Below are 17449 nucleotides of genomic sequence, written 5' to 3'. Positions count from 1 at the left end.
CACGGGGAGACTGTTTCAGTCCATAAATTGCCTTATGAAGGCGACAAACTAGGACACTATCCTCCCCCTGAGCAACATAACCAGGAGGTTGCTCCATATACACCTCCTCCTGCAGGTTACCATATAAGAAAGCATTCTTCACATCCATCTGGAAAAGGGGCCAGTCAAGGTTAATAGCCAAAGAAAACACAATACGAACTGAATTCAGCCTCACAACAGGAGAGAAAGTCTCAAAATAATCGACCCCATAGGTCTGGGTAAACCCCTTGGCAACCAAATGGGCCTTGTGCCGCTCCACAGTACCATCGGGATTGTACTTCACCGTGTACACCCAACGACACTTAACAAGATCCTTACCAAGTGGGAGATCAACCATAGACCAAGTCTTACGAGAGATGAGAGCCTCCATCTCCACATCCATAGCATTTTTCCACTCAGGGTGAGACATAGCAATGGTATAAGAAGTGGGAATAAAAGTAGAATGTAATGCAATAGCAAAAGCGCGATAATGAAGGGGAAGATGAGAGACAGACACATAATTTGCCAAAGGATAAAGAGGGCGGTTAGTGCAAGTACGAGTACCTTTTCCCTGAGCAATAGGGAGATCATCAACACCAACAGTAGGATCTGCAGTTAAAGAATCAGCTGGTGGCGGTATGTGGCCACAATAGGTTGAAGTAGGAGCAACGGCTGCTGATGGTGATGACGCACATAAACCTGTACAGGCGGGGCAGCTATCGGTAGAGGAAGAGGAGCAGGGGCAGTAACCCAACCAACTTCATCAAGAGTAACATCAACGGAGGAACCAGTAAAATAAGAGGAACTCTCGAAAAAGGTAACATCAGCAGAAATAAACTGTTGGCGAGTAACAGGGTCAAAACATCTATACCCCTTCTGGGTACGAGAATATCCAAGAAACAAACACTTAACAGCCCGAGGAGATAACTTATCAAGCCCTGGGCGAAGCACATGAACAAAACACTGACAACCAAAAACACGAGGAAGAGAGAAAATAGCCCGATTAGGAAACACTATTTTGAAAGGAATTTGATTATTTAGAACAGATGAAGGCATACGATTAATCAAAAAACAAGTTGTCAATACCGCATCTGCCCAATAGAGTTTGGGAACATGCATATGAAACATCAATGAACGAGTGACATCTAACAAATGGCGATTTTTGCTCTTTGCCACACCATTTTGTTGGGGTGTATAAGAGCAAGTAGTTTGGTGAAGAATGCCATTGTCAGAACAAAAATGAGAGACCTCACGCTGAATTAATTCAAGGGCATTGTCAGTACACAAAGTTTTTAAAGGAACACCAAATTGAACTCGAATTTCATTATAAAACTGTTTGAAGACAGACACAAATTCAGATCGATCCTTCAAGAGGTACAGCCATGTCATCCGAGAGTGATCATCAATAAAACTAACAAAATAAGAAAACCTTAACCGACTTTTGACCCTACAAGGACCCCAAATATCCGAATGAACCAATTGAAATAAAGAAATACTCCTAGACTCTGGACTCAAAGGAAAAACAGCACGATGATGCTTGCCAAGCTCCCAAGCTTCACATTCGATACGGGAGGACAGACTTGCAACTGGGAACAAGGTGTTGCAGTTTAGATAGAGAAGGATGTCCTAGCCGATAATGCCAATGTAAAGGAGATACGCTAGGAGAAGTAGCAACCGCTGCAGTGGATGTAGTTCCCAAATCAAAGTAATAGAGGCCTCCCTTCTCATAGCCGCTACCAATCTTCGTCTTTGTTGCAAGATCATGAAAGACACAATAAGAAGGGTGAAAGGTTATAGAACAATTCAAAGTTTTAGTTAATTGACTAACAGACAAAAGATTAAGAGGAAGCTTGGGAACATGGAGAACATTAGTTAAAGATATGTCAGAAGACAAGGAAACTTTCCCATGACCAATGACTGGTATAGAGGATCCATCTGCAAAAGAAATCCGAGATGACATAGAAGGCTGTGTGTAAGATGAAAACAAATTAGGCTTACCGGTCATGTAAGAAGATGCTCCGGAGTCAATCACCCACGGAGAGGATGAGGACGCGAAACAAGCAGTAGTACCTGAGTGGGCAAGGACAGCTGTAGATGTAGAAGAAGAAGCCTCAAGTTGCTGGACTTGTTGTAAGAGTTGAGAGACTAAATCATTAGAAGAGTTACCACCTTCAGTAGAGGATCCCGGGGCAGTGTCAGAAGAGTGCACAGAATCAGCCCCTCCATCAGATACGGCAGAGTTTGTAAATTGCTCACGGGCCCACTGTGGTTTGCCATGTTTGAGCCAACACTTATTAACAGTATGATTAGACCGATTACAATGAGTGCACCATCGAGAACTAGCATCAACAGAACCAAAACCAGCAGTGTTAGACATAGTCCCACGACCACGCCCAAAAGTAGAACCACGTCCACGAGAAGAGGTACCACCACCACCACGGCCACGCCCTCCAGTAGAAGTGAAAAGGGCAGAATTATCTTTGTTGGTAGGAGCTGAATCAGACTTCTCCACTGAAGGGGATACAACTCTCTGGAGCCGACAATATGCTTCATTCATAGAGGGGATCTTCTCTCCAGTCAACAATTGACTTTTGACGGATTGAAGATCAGAATCTAACCCAGAGAGAAATTTGGCAACCAAAAATTCAGATCGTTGGGACTTAATTACAGCAGCATCAGTAGAGATAGGCTGGTATACATTAAGTTCTTCCCACATCCCCTTCAATGAACTGTAATACTCACCAAGGGATTTTCCATCTTGTTTAAAAGAGAAGAATTTCTCATAGAGATCATAAATTCGGGACAGATTTGTATCTTGAGAGTAGCTTTCCTTTGAGTTCTTCCCAAACACCCTTGGCAGTTTTATGAAACATAACATTAGAAGCAATGGAGGGTTCCATGCTATTCCAAAGCCAGCAAAGAAGGGTTGCATTCTCAGCCTTCCAATCATCATATTTTTTACCAGTAGATTTCAGAGGTTCCATGGTAAGGTATTTCATCTTCCGGCGAGCAGTGATATAGACCTCAAAGGCTTGAGACCAAAGTAGATAATTAGAAGCACCATTCAGCTTCACACTGGTAATCTAAATGTTAAAGTTGTCGGTAGAAGACTTAGCATCAGCCATTAGGGAAGTTAATAGATGCAAACACCAATGTCGATAACAGCCCAAAAGAAAAGACAAAAACCCTGATCAAGGTAAAATCGATAGCCTTGAAGAATAGGGCAGAACAGCCCAATACAGAAGTATAATCTTTGATGAAGATAACCAGCAATAATGATGTATAATCACTGTAAATCCAGCAGCAAAAATGAAGAACAGATCCTAGAAGAAAAACAAATCGATTTCCACAGGGTTTTGGAATATCGATTGTCAGGGTTTTAGGGGCAAGCAAGGAACCAATCTTCAAGGGCTTCGAACAGCGACAGGAACATACACAATCGGTTGCGGCATAGCAGGGAACTCTAGTCCTTCATGAATATATGACTAGAGTTCGGATCAAGTATAAGCAGACATGTGGTTCTTTGTAGACCACGATATAAATAAAGAGGTGAAAAACCTTCAAAACAGCAGAGAAGGAGAATCTCGTGGATCAGAATTCAAAGCTCTGATACCATGTATCAGAACTGAAGCTAAAACTAACCTGCAGCAAGACAACTAGAAGAAGAAAGCAAAGAAGAAAGAAGAAGACCTGAGAAGTGAAGAAAGAGTAAAACCGAGAGAGAAGACTTCTCACGATTGAGTTGAATGACTAAATCGTGAGAGGCAGGTTTATTTATAATAGAACTTTAAGTGAATTACAATAGAAAACACCCAAAATACCCTTGAGACATAAAACTAATTAGAACTAACTCGAAAGAACCATAAAAGACATAAATAACCCCAAACAACTAAACGCAATAATCTTAACAGTAATGATCAAGTTTTTTTTTATTATCAAATGCATGTACTGCCAAGATCCACTGGAATGGCCTAGCAACCACCTAACCATCGCAATGGGGTCTCCCTCAACATAGTGTTAAGCCAACCATTAGAGAAGGAGAACTCCATTCCTTTAATGAAGCACTGCGGAGTCAAAGGTGCCAATAGAATCAGAAAAGACAAGCTAAGCGGCTCCCTCACTGTCCCTGAAAACACCACTAATACTGGCAGGCCCAGGATTCCCTGCTGACCTCTGGTCCATTTTTCAACTTTATGACTGTAGGGAGAGGAGTAACCCAATAAGCCCGAGACAGTTGAGTCTGTTTGGGGTGGGAGGTCATGTCGCAACCAAAGCCCAGTGCCTCATGAGATAATCCAAAGTGATGGCATGGAAGGCCTCCAACAAAGTATTAGCCCAGCACACCCTGTACATTTTTTCTACAAGTTTCGATGGTTGGTTTCGAGGGCTAAATGGTCAAATTAGGTCTTGAAATTTTTAAGACACCATATTTTAGGCCCCTCTAAACTTAGTGAAACCTAGGGATGCAAGTTTGGCCTGGCGCCCAAGCCCGACAAGGCCTGGGTTGGGCTAGGGTTGGTTTCCAAGCCTAGAATAGGGTCAGGCCGGGTCTGAGCTGAGCTCGGCCCAGCTTGGCCCTGTATATATAAATATATACAATATATAATTACACAAAATAATATCATACATATGGTCAAACAGGGCTAGCCCGGCCTTGCCTAACCCTGAAATGAGGAAAATAGGGATTGCACTATTGTAGGGTCAATTAGGGCCAACCCGACCCAGCCGGCTTAATTAGGGTTAATCAGGGCCAAGTTGGGTTAGGCTTGGGCTGCAATATCCCAGCCCGACCAGGGTTGGGCTGGGGTTTTAAAAAAACAGCTCGGCCCGGCCCAATTGCACACCCTAGTGAAACCCTTAGATTTTAAAAACTCACCCAAAATGTTAGTTCAACTTCGGACTCTAGGTTAGTAGTGTACATTGTATATATTCTCTAATATGGCCAATTCCACACAATTTTTAGCACAAGAACACATATAATTCAAGTAAATCAATTTAAATGTCCAATACGAATTAATAGACGTCAAATTATAAACCATATCATAAATCATGGATCATACATGGTTTGTCACAAAGAGTCGAATATAGTGGAATCAACAATACAAGCAATCCCTATGCCCATCCTAGAGTCCAAGACTCCTAGTACCAAAACGAGTTCCGGCCTGGATAAAAACCACCAAAATGTTGTTGATGCGGCCGAATCAAGTTATCCTCTTACTATATCACAAAAGCTGACCATGTCATAGTATGGCGGAAGAAATGTCCAAAGTCCTCCACAACAACAACAACATAGCCTTATCCCAACTAAATGGGGTCGGCTACATGAATCCTAGCTCTCTCCAATCATTTCTACTCGACGTCATACATGATAAGAGGCCTAAGCTATGCATGTATTTCCTTATCACTTCTCCATGGTTAGTTTAGGCATGCCCCTGGCTCTTTTAGTTCCTTCAATCTGGATCAAATCACTCCTCTGTACTAGGTCATCTCTAGGCCTCCGTTGGACATGGTTGTGCCACCTCAAATGACTCACATAGCTTATCTTGAATCAGAGCTATTCCCAATTCAGCTCTGATGTGGTCATTCCTTACTTTGTCCTTCCTAGTCTTGCCACACATCCATCTCAACATCCTCATCTCCTGCTCGAAGTCCTCCACAGAAGCCATATAATTGGAATCATCAACATACTGGAGATACCCTAACCTAGGGAATAGATCTCTAAATTGTAAGAAAATCGACTGAGACACTACTACTGGATTGTGCCTATGGAACCTATGGAACCATCACCAACATGTATGGCTGGGGGGCCGGGAACGAGAAGATGTCCAACATATATAAAATTGACCTCCAAACGCTAAGTATTAACCCTATTTTTTTCATAATTTTATAGCAAGAGAATAAAAAATTTTCCAAAAAAATTTAAAAATATTTTAAAAACAAAAAATGAATACCGGCTCCGTGAAGTCATGGATCGGGATACAGTATGTAACATATAAAAAATCAAATGCCAACCATCATGATAAGGAATGATAATATTCGAGCTGAGTTGGGAGTAGCTCCGTTACATAATAAGCTACGACAGAGTCATCTGAGGTGGCATGGCCATGTTCAACGGAGACCTTGGGTTCTCCATTTCACAGGAGTAATTAGATTTAGATTGAAGGAACTAAAAGAACTAGCGGCAGGCCTAAAATAACTCTAAGTGAAGTGGTGAGCAAAGACATGCATAGCTTAGGTCTCAGATCCGATATGGCTTCGAATAGAGCTGATTGGAGAGCAAGGATCCATGCACCCGACCCCATTTACTTGGGATAAGGCTATGCAGTTGTTGTTGTTGTTGAATGCCAACCACCAAGTATTTATCCTTCTTTTTTTTGCAAAAATTAGTTTTTGGGAAAAGTGATACACCTCCAACTTTGAAGCTTTCACAAATCTTCCAACAACACATCAAATTGTCTCTTCCACTGCGGTCCTCTACTGCCCAAGTAAGTAATTCCAATTTCCAACCTTGTACAGCAGTGATTTGGCCAAGAAAATGCAAAAATTAGGTTTGCCGAAACCAGGCGAAATTGGCGAAACGGGTCGAAATTGCGACCCATTTCACTCGAAGTATGGAATTTAATCATTTATACTTAAAGCTTTGAATTGTTTCAACCGAAATATCGGCGAAACAAAACAGAAGACCGAAATTTCAGTCAAAACATTGCAATCCTTTAGTATCGCAGGCTCTTTGGTTTCGACAGCCTACGAAATCAAAATATTTCAGTTGGTTTCAGAAAATTTCTTCAAAACCTTGTATCATGCGGGAAATTGAAGTGCCACATAAGTTTCACCCACTTGCCAAGCGGATTGATGGCCAAAATTCCATAAGATAATGGATACTATGTGAGGCTTATGGAGCGGAATGTTGGGCAGTTAGGAAGAGTAATTTAGATAAGATGAGTGTAGCAGAGATGAGGATGTTGAGGAGGATGTGTGGCAAGACCAGGAGAGATAGAGTAAGGAATGATTGTATTAGAAACAAATTGGGAGTTGCACCAATCCAGGACAAGCTTCGTGAGAGCCGTTTGAGGTGGTATGGTCATGTCCAACGGAGACCTATGGATGCACCAGTAAGGAAGAGTGACCAGATTCAGTTTGACGGAGCAAAAAGAGGTAGGGGTAGGCCTAAGATGACTATTGGAGAAGTGGTAAGAAAGGATATGCATGCGGTAGGGCTCAATCCTAGTATGACCGCAGATAGAGTTGTTTGGAGGACTAGGACCCGTGTAGCCGACCCCTCGTAGGGGAATGTTCCTGGGATGCAGTTTTGACCTCTCTTTTTTCCTTTACTTATTTTCTATTCTTCTCTCTTTTACTTCTTGTACTTCTTTTTACTTCTCTTATTTCTTTTACTACCATAACCTCTTCGGATCCATGTAGCCAACCCCATTTAGTTGCGATAAGGTTATGGTTGTTGTTGTTGTTGTAATGGATACTATGTGAGGAATCCAGTTCAGATCAAATAGTGCCAGGAAATGGGTCCAAATGGACTTACTGAAGGCACAATATATGAACAACAAATAACTAGCTCATGCCCGCTCAACAGACACAACAAACAAACCTGAGGGAGAAAAATTAAGCTTCCTCTTGTTCTTTTCCACACCCTGTGACATTTATTCACCTTCTCATGACTCAGTTCCCAGGTCAACGGTTTATATTTAGGAGGGGTTGGATTTCCGAACCAATTTAAAGGGGTTAACTGTGTTATTCTGGTGTCAAGGAAGTAAATCAGTGAATAGAGAGTTACGTGTAGAAGTCCCCATCACTAGTAAGGACCAAACTATCATGCTCATTGAAAGGAATAAAGGCATCATGCGATGAGTTAATAAGGCCGGAGAGAAGGACATCATTCCTATCGGGGACATTGCCCAAACCAAGCCCACCTCCTTGGATCAGTTTAGAAAACTGATATTGTGGAGCATGGTATAATAAAAGTACTAAGCTCAGCAACGGAATGGTTATCAATCATTGTCCATATCGTAGAATCAGTTGGGAAGGCATGTGGTGTGACTTATTACAAAGTAAGTATAGGATCAAAGCACCTAAGTTTGTTGAGTACGGGCTCTCCTCTTTCCGACTGGACTGACTTGGGAAGGGTCAATCTCCTCAGAGCATGCTTCACAGCGTTTCTTGTGTTCCTGGTCCAGACAACCCAAATGATTGTCCACCTCTTGATCTCGTTACTTCATTAGGTGGGTCACCCCAACATTTGTTCCAATCCAATCAAGTACCGTTCCCCCTTATGCAATAGCAAGGGGCAGCTTTTCTCATTTATCACTTATTGGAGAAGGAAGCGTATGAGCAATGACAACCAGGAGGTGGGCTTGGAAGCAGTCATCCCTTGAAAGTGTAATAGCTCACTGGTCTAGCTCCATGACACCAAAAATGTAACAGGGCCCAATTTCTCTTCTTTCTTTTTGATTTCGGATTTTTCTTCAGGGGTCCACCCAATTTCTCTGTTAGCTCAAGCTTGCTTCTACTACCAAACAACCAATAATCTAATTACAGAATAAAAAAAAGTTATGACGTAATGGGTTTCTTCTTCTTCTTTCTTTTTTTTTTTTGGGGGGGGGGGGGGGGCTGAATCAGAAATCCTTAAAACTTCTTTTTTATGGTTAAAAGCAAATTAACCAAGGAAATAAAAAAAAAAAAAGAGCAAAAGGGAGAAATTGGGAATATAGAAGTCACCAATTGACAAATCCAGTTTATAGACTGATCTCTTATTCTTCTTTTTCAGAATATTATTGGTTTTTCGGGGGTGGGGGGAGAGAGAGGGAAGGAGCGGGGAGGGTTCAGTCAGAATGGAAATTATAACAAAAGATAAGGTGGAAAACTCACAACTTCATTTTTTTCCAACACAGTCCAAACTTATATCATGGTTAAAAGTGCCACACATCCAATATGGACAAAAATCTTAGCCTATTATTAGAGAGAAGTATAGAATGTCATCATTATAAATGTAAAACAGAAAAGAAAGAGGGTTTTATGAATCCAGTTCCAGCAACTCCAATAGGTGTCGTTAGAAAATATTTCAGACTTGTCCTGGAGCCCTAGGGAAATCTTTCAAGATCATAGCTTGCCATGACTTTGTATGCCAACTTTAATATCTGCTATACAATAGGGTTTTCATATTGGAAAAGATCTTGCCTAACTCTCAGATTCCTTTTATGAACAGCCATTTTTTTCTTCCCAAATGGAAAACTGTAGGGCTGACATATCCACCCCCAAACAATCCTCGTTGTAGGCAATACTCTAGAATCTGGATGTGCCACAGGGCAGAGCCCTTGTCTACATCTTGCTAATACCCCAGCATATATTAAAGTTATCCAATGAATGGCAGGTGCATTTTTCCATCAATTATGCATGCACTCTGCAGTATGGTAGAGAACACATGCACATTAAGAGGCCAACCATGATTGGATGACAAAAAAACCTAGCATTTGTCAAGGTGAATATAAACCAAAACACCCTATTTCAAGCAATGATGAAACTACACCAGCTTCCATGACAATTACCACAAGCAACAATAGGATTAAGGTGGCATCAAAGCAAGGTCCCTGCAAGTATGGACCAGCTGGTTTATTAACTTTTGTTCCCAGAGACTGGTGCAGGAATTACCTTAATCAATTTCCCAATTGCTGTCAAATGTTTTAATTTTGCTGACAATAGCCTTTTGAAGTTTAGAGGAGCCCAGCATTGATCCTACAAGATGAAGAAGTGGGAGGTTAGAATCAAGAAGTAGAATTAAAGAAAGCATAACAACTGTGTTGGAAGAATTTCTGAAAATACTTGTATCTTTTTCCTCAACAGGTAAGCTCTCTATAACTTCTGCACCATAATACTAGGATTGATCATACATGGATTAAGGCTTAGTGAATTGATGGAAAGTTATTTCACCCTAGTCTAGTCAAGTTGGGCATGTGTGATATTTATGCACCAACTTGAGGGGGAATGTTGATTTATGTTACCCGATAAGGGTATTTTGGGTATTTTCTATGTTTTATTTCCCTCTCTAGCTATCATAGTCGGCTATGGAGGGTTATATTTGTAATTTTGCCCCATTAATGAAATCTATAAGTAAAGGGGCTGAGTAAAGGAATTATTCACTCAAGCCATTCTCCCATTCTCTGTTCAACTAACACTTTGTTTCTGGAAAGTTTATATATTTTTAGATCTTCCACCTCTTAAGTCCTTTGCCATGTCTTAAAACTAGACTTCTTAGCCTTAATGGGTGCTTGTACTTCCTCATCCCACCACCAAGTCTCCCTAGGAGCATCGCGTATGCCTTTGGATTCCCCTAGGACCTCTTTAGCAACCTTCTTAATACAAGTCATCATCTCGTCCTACATCGTATTAGTGTCTCCCTCATAGTCCCACTTTCCTTTTTTGACCACTTTATCAGTAATGAATTCAATGACTCTCCTTGTAGTCTCTACCACCTTATCTTAGGGCAAATAGGCCCTCCTATCTTACATTTTTGCAAAATGAGGCACATGTCCAGGACCACCATTCTATGTTGAGTGGTTAGGCTCTCCCAGGTATAACCTTACAGTCCTTACAAAACAATCTGTCGGACCTTCTTGTTAGGAAGAAATCTATTTAGCTGATATGATGCCCACTTTTGTAAGTAATTAAATGCTCTTCTCTCTCTTCGATAAAAGTGTTTACAATGGATAGATCATACGCTACTGCAAAGTCTAAAACTAAGAATCCCTCCTCATACCTTTCTCCACATCCATAGCCTCCATGCACACCTTCATAGCCTCTACAATCTCTCCCAACATGTCATTCTAATCACCTATTCACCTCCTATAATAATCTTTTTCTTCCTGACTAAAACCTTATACTAATCCATCCATGTTTTCCCAAAATTGTGGCTTACTACTTTCATCCAATCCTACTTGGGGTGTGTATGTGCTTGTAATATTGACAACCACTTTCACCAATACAAGCTTGGTGGATATAATCCTATCTCCAACTCTTTTAACATCCACCACATCATTCTTTAGATCTTTATCCACTACTATATACGGATGTAAACGGATCGGATTCGGCTCGGATAGTGCTATATCTGCATCTGCATCCGATTAGCTTTCAAACAGATTCGGATAGTGCTAAACAGATACGGACATGGATACGGAACAGATATTTTATCCGTTTACATGTAAATATAGCTTTTTGGATAGCTATAGTCTATCCGTATCTGCATCCGTTTAGCTTTCGGATAGTGCTAAACAGATACGAATACGGATACAGAAACGGATTTCGGCTATCATTTACACCCCTACTACTATACCCACTCCACCTCTATTACTTTGGTCTCCCATTTAACAAAGTTTAAAGTCATCTAACATCTTAGCTTTTTTACCCTTCCATCTTGTCTCTTGAATACAAGCAATATTAATCCTTCTTCTCCGCATAACATCTATCAGCTCTAAACTCTTACCCGTTAAGGATCCAATGTTCCAAGATGCTAATCTAATACTACGCTTTTGGACTAGGTTCTTAACTCGCACATGTCCACTGTACAAGAGCCCTTGCCTACTTGTCACCGCATCCAGGTGACGATGCAGTGCGTTGCTTACAGGTGACACCCTAGAAAAAGGTTGATACTGGATGTGACATGAAACTAAGATAGTAAGGAAGTCAAGAAATAGGATCCATGCAAAAAGTGATTGGCTGAATATATCAGGCTAAAAAAAACATTGGAAAATAAATTGATAGGATTTAAGTTAGTGTTAAGATTACTGCAGTTTTACAAGTTCAACCAAACATTAGAGATTCTCAAACTATAATGAAGACATCCTAGAACCAGAAATACCTCGATGTATGTACCAATAGCAGTCTTGTTAGAACCAGTAGGTTCATTCAAAGTGGATATTGCTTCCAATATAAGATTGTCTAACCTACAAAAATACAAGGGAAGTTATTCATAACATTGAATAAATAAAAGGTAAGTCCAACATAACATGTCAATAAATGCCTTAAATGCACATAAGAGACAGTTTCATTCAGAAAAGCAAACCTCCATCCTTAATATTCTAATAAAAATATATAATACAAAGCGCAAAGGGAAAAACCAAATAGGATGTTTCCATACCCAAGGCATTTTTTGTCCTGAAAATAAATTAATGTCTCTATACAAAGCCCCTAACAGATTACATAATGGAATCAGATCCCCCGGACATTGATTATTGGATTTGAAGATACTACGGACCAAAGATCATCTTCATTTGAGGAGGTCCCACCCATTTCATCCTAAATAGATCCACATAGTATTCTCAAATAATTGTGTACTGTCAATGTCACATTTTCAGGAACATTTTATTATTTTATTCTTTTTCCACTTAAACAACATTTTCTTCTTGCAAACTTGACACTGTTTTAAAACCAGTCCATGTAATGTATTCTTTCAAAAAAAAACTCAACAAGGGAGGAACATTTGATTCTCAGATCCTTGAGCTGTCTACAAATTCAGAAGCCTCATTGTGCAACAATTCATTGTAAGGTTTAATAGAATAACAGAAATTTAAGTTGGACTCCAACTTGCCAGATTTCGAAGATGCTGCAATAAGCTAATATGTTCCTCAATCTATGTATCCAATAAGTTTCAGAGGAAAGTCAGTTTTCACGTCAGTTCTTCTTTAATCCCTTGTGAAGCATTGCTCAACCAATTTCACCCTGTATGAACAGAACATCCCCAGGCCAAGTATTTAGAAATCGGAAATCGGATCGGTATTGGACTCGCCGATTCCAACACTGATGCTGATACGGATTGGCTGAATCGGGCTGGAATCAGCCAAAACTCCCCCACCCACCGATCCACTTTTTGGAATCAGCCTTTAAAAAACTCGTCTTACGTGTCCCCCTCCCTCTCCTCCCCACCCCCATACCTACAACTCCCCCATAGCAATAGAATCTTCGGGAAATATGAGAGTTCGATCCACCCCCCCCCTGCAACTCAAAGAAAAAAGGGCTGGAATGTAGGGATAATATCCCACCTATCTTAAATAAAAATAATTCTTCCTAAAATTAACCCACAACCTGGACTGAAGATAAAGCTCCTGAAATCTTGGAATTGTGGAAACCATAATCCTTTTGAAGTCTTCAAACTGGGCCCCACGATTGGATAGGCTTTATCTAGTTCACAAAACATGAACTATGGGTTCAATTGTGACCCAGAAAATTGACTCAAAACCAGAACCGCAAGGCTGCTGTGATCATGTTCCTGCATTACCCCCTTCTCTTCTTGAAAGGAAGTGACCCATTACCATAAACAACAATAACAAAAGATGGCTATAGCTTGGTGCATGAACAATGCATATACATGCTTCTTCTTGGCTTTTTGACACACTGTGCAATCCTTTGAGGATTTCTTGGTGGGAAGTAGGACGCCAGTCATGAATCAACTATGGGAACTGATGAAAGAAGGTGCAAGTTTCGGTCGAGATGATTAGGATGATGTCAAGAACTGCCAATCTTTTGATAAATAAATGTTAAGAGCAGTTAATGGTGCCCCTTTTTTTTGGCTGAAAAATTATCAAGTGAATCCATGTGAGAATAAAGCAATTGAGTAGAAATTTTGATTCAATTGATAACAGGGGGTTGGACATAAGAGAGAAGGCCCTTGTTAAACTCCAAGCATGACACATATCCAAGGTCTCATTACATCAAGCAGGGACACAATTTTTCTGGTTGACCAGCCCAAGCAAGGAAGATTTAAGGACTTAATAATCCACCATCAATCTACTAATAACAATTAAGACCGGGGTTTTATAATGGAGTAAAATAATATATATGTAAATTGGATACTAGCCGTATAGTCATCGGAAAGAGAAAAAAGGCTCCTTGCATGTCATTATAGACCTCTCCCACTGATTTACAGTTTCAGCATTAAAGTCTATACATATTGCAGAAACAAATTTCCATGACCAAGGAGGATCCTTAGGCATGGAGGTAACCTTACAAACAACTCTTACCTTATCTTGGTTAGATGCAGCAGTGCCTATTTCATTAAGAGCAAATTTCCAAGTCAAGCAATAGACCCGAATTTATAAAATAGGATGACATGTACGCAGTTAAATTATCAAGATGGTCTTCATTCAACGATCCAGTTATTCTAATGCTATCTGCAGCTCATTAGTACACAGAAGGAAATGGGAGATGATGATGCACCTAAAAGACACTCCAACACTTCAAGTTTATCCATAATGTTTTCACCAACTGAATTGATGTTAGCACCTTAAGCTGCCACCCCAAATCAAGGTTTAGAAAAAATGAGATGCAAAATCAGTAAAGATAACTGATCCCAACCTTTTTATAGATCTTTTTGGACCAGCAGTAGATAATGTTCCACTAGAAATTGCAAGAGGCTTAGCATCAACAATTTCTTCATCACTCTGAACAACTGTAGTGAGAGCCAACGGGTTATCATCATGTTTAGGGAATTGTCGACTCCTTTTGAGGGCTAAGCGAGCCTTCTCCCTAGATCCCCACCCATGCGCTGTCACACTCATATTTCTCCACTTGTCCTGTACAGAAATGAAGCCACACAAATTAATATGGACCTAGGTATAAGGAGCATAACAGCTGGATTGAAGGAGGGAGTGTTTTCCATTCCATAGAACCGAATTTTTAGGTAAGCACTAACTAACCAAATCAAGCTTCGCATTGTAAAATTAGAAGCTTATTGAACTTCCTTCACTTAACTGAATTATTAATTAGAATTAGATAAAAGGAATATAGATATACCTTGAGGTCCACATTGGAACGTAAAGACAATATACTACTGAATTCAGGGTCTTTCAGTATTGTGCGCCATTTGCCAGCCCCATGCTTTGCTATTCCGGCTTTAAGGGCTGCTTCTTCATCTGCGGTCCACTTCTGCTTCGGAGCGCCCATTAAAAGGAGCAACAGGGTCTTACTAAAAGAATCCGAAAGTCAATCAGGCCTTGGTATCTGCACATGGAGCTAATATCAAGATAAGCAAATACAACAATATCAACAGGTAGTCGATGCTCTATGTTAAACCCTTGCAGAAGTAAATGATACTATGCAATCAAAGAAATATAGTTTGAGCTTAATAACGATCAGGTTAAAACCATCAGCTGACCATCGAGAAAAAAAATTAAGAATGTTAATAAAATGATAAACAACAGGATGGGTGGAGGAATATGTTCAGACAATAATAGCAACAAGGACAAAACATAATAATCAAATTAGTCAAGTTGGTTTCTCAAAAACAACTAAAATTCAGGGCATCACGATCTCATGGAGTACTTTGCCATGATTCCATCTATCCCAGAAACTGGAAACCTTCTGATGGATGCGAAAATAATACATGCAAAGACAACCCTATGATAAGATAAAGCCAATTAACGACATTGCAATTTAGAGAAGCAACTTTCAGCAATCTACACTTATAAACCGAACCATTTTTGCACACACCACAGAGGGTCAGACATCACAAAACACAACCGAAACAGAATCGGGAATTGGCGTGAGTTTCGCGGAGGAAGGAGGAGGGAGTGAATCTCATGGATCACATCTCGTGTGAAAAAAAAAAACATTTATCCTGATCATTGGCTAATTTTTACGAGAACACACGCAAGCAAATTTCAGAATAAACATTGAATTACCTGTGCAGGTACGAAGTGCTCCTCCGATATCTCTCTTTTTGTTCTCTTCTGTTTTCTTCTTCAGCTCTTGTGAGGGAGGCTGGAGGAGATTGAAAAGAAAGCGGGTCTGCGGTGTGCTAATACAGTTATACCTTAGAAGCGGAACACCAGTGAACAAACGGAACAATACATTGCTGTTTTTCCACCTCTCTCTCTCTCTCTCTCTCTCTCTCTGGCTGTGGTCGGCGTCGGTGATTTTAACAATGAAGTCTGCGCCTCAAAGTTCCGAAAACGCATGGACTGGATCCTTAGTAGAGAATGGCTGCAGGTGCAGGTGCAGGTGCACGTACATGTAGTCTAATCCTGGTTTTGCCAACCTCACAGTCAGCTCACCGAGTTGCAGCCCATCTTATATATGAAAAATCAGGTTTTTTGACTCGTCTCGTCCTTTTCAAAACGTTGTGACTCGGTTGAGTTTTTTTTTTTTTTTTGGGTTTGAGGTTTGACATAATTATGAAAACATTCCTCAATTTTGAAAAATTGTATATGCCCCCAAGGTTCTTAACAGTTAATATATACCCCTATTTCGTTAGTCAATCTAATAGTGTTAAAATCAAGGGGTGAATTGACAAAAATGCTCTTACAAGAAGAAGAAAAAAAAAACCTGCAACTCATCTTCCCCAAGTTGATCACCATTAGGTTCTTGAGGTTTTGGACCTGGATTCTAACAATTTTGCAATGAAAAAAAATCTGATGAAATTATCCATGGGAATCAAAATCATGTACCTCAAACCTCTCATCAGCAATTGCCTCTTTCATCAATCTTCTAAGGCGCAAAACGGGCTCTTCTTCCTCAAATGACCTCAATGAATCCCTAATTCTGGCAGCTTCCTTGCAATTCTGCAATGTCCACAAACTTGATAACGTTTAAATCATAAAATTGTTCTCAATATGTCGGAATTCTAAGTACGAATGAAATCTAGTCAAATTTTTAACTAGAAAAATGGCAATTAAATCCGAAGCACCTCAAGAAACCCATTAGTATTAAAGTACATAAAACAAAGAGTACTGGGGCAGGGAGGGGGGAAGAAAATGGAACCATCAAAGAAACCCATCAAGACAAAGGAAATCAAAGCAATTCCCATATACCCACCTTGGATTTGGCCGCAACTTCCATCTATTGCTTCAAAATAGCATAAGTTTGGGTACGAGAAACTGAGGAGGCAGAGGTCCGATTCTCTCTAGCGGCTCCATTATTGTCCGAGTTGCAAGCCACAATCTTACATGGATTCCTTCTTGCATCTCTTACCCGTCGACGAGGCCAAGAACTTCTTGTTCGAAGTTTTTTTTCAAAACTTCAAAATCCACTGCAACTTTTATATTCTTGTCATATTTTTTTTCCTTGCAAAATTGTTGGAATCCCAGCCCAAAACCTCAAGAACCCAATGGTGTTCATACCTACAACTCATCTTCCCCAAATCGTCTGGGGAAGATGAGTTGTAGGTTTATATTTTTTTCTTATAAGGGCATTTTTGTCAGTTCACCCCTTGATTTTAATACTGTTAAACCTAGACTAACGAAATGGAGGTATCTGTTAACTGTTAAGAACCTCAGGGGGCACGTAAAATTTTTCAAAACTACGGGATATTTTCATAATCATGTCAAACCTCAGGGGGTACGTGAAAAAAAACCCTTTTTTTTTAACTTTAAAATCCTATGTCTCTCTGTTTTGTTCTCATCGAATCGGCCTCACGGTGACTCAGTTGGCCTTG

The 17449-nt window shown here is 40.3% G+C and overlaps 1 protein-coding gene and 1 long non-coding RNA gene across 5 annotated transcripts in view; both read right to left on the bottom strand.

Moving 5' to 3' along the window:
- The window catches only part of LOC122662418 (telomere repeat-binding factor 1-like), a 35512-nt gene extending 19685 nt beyond the window's left edge, over positions 1-15827 (bottom strand). Inside the window, exons 1-5 of one of the 4 annotated variants that reach the window (XM_043858043.1) lie at positions 15699-15827; positions 14812-14983; positions 14374-14591; positions 11882-11966; positions 9679-9762 (exon numbers count right to left, since the gene is read on the bottom strand). In XM_043858043.1, the coding sequence (XP_043713978.1) occupies positions 9679-9762; positions 11882-11966; positions 14374-14591; positions 14812-14961 (537 nt within the window). In that variant the 5' untranslated portion in view covers positions 14962-14983; positions 15699-15827. Of the gene's footprint in view, positions 1-9678; positions 9763-11881; positions 11967-14373; positions 14592-14811; positions 15031-15698 lie in introns of those variants that run through there. The other 3 variants (XM_043858046.1, XM_043858044.1, XM_043858045.1) reach the window with 3 other exon arrangements.
- Positions 15828-16457: 630 nt separating this feature from the next.
- On the bottom strand, positions 16458-17015 carry LOC122662357. The gene is made up of 2 exons (XR_006333007.1): positions 16831-17015; positions 16458-16577 (listed from the first exon to the last, which is right to left on the bottom strand). It is a non-coding gene; the product is annotated as an uncharacterized LOC122662357 (long non-coding RNA).
- Between the last annotated feature and the right edge of the window lie 434 nt (positions 17016-17449).

The sequence above is a fragment of the Telopea speciosissima genome, chromosome 5 (assembly GCF_018873765.1).
Source record: "Telopea speciosissima isolate NSW1024214 ecotype Mountain lineage chromosome 5, Tspe_v1, whole genome shotgun sequence".
Taxonomy (NCBI): domain Eukaryota; kingdom Viridiplantae; phylum Streptophyta; class Magnoliopsida; order Proteales; family Proteaceae; genus Telopea; species Telopea speciosissima.
Note: the sequence above shows the minus strand (reverse complement) of the source record. Positions and strands in the feature narration are given on the sequence as shown.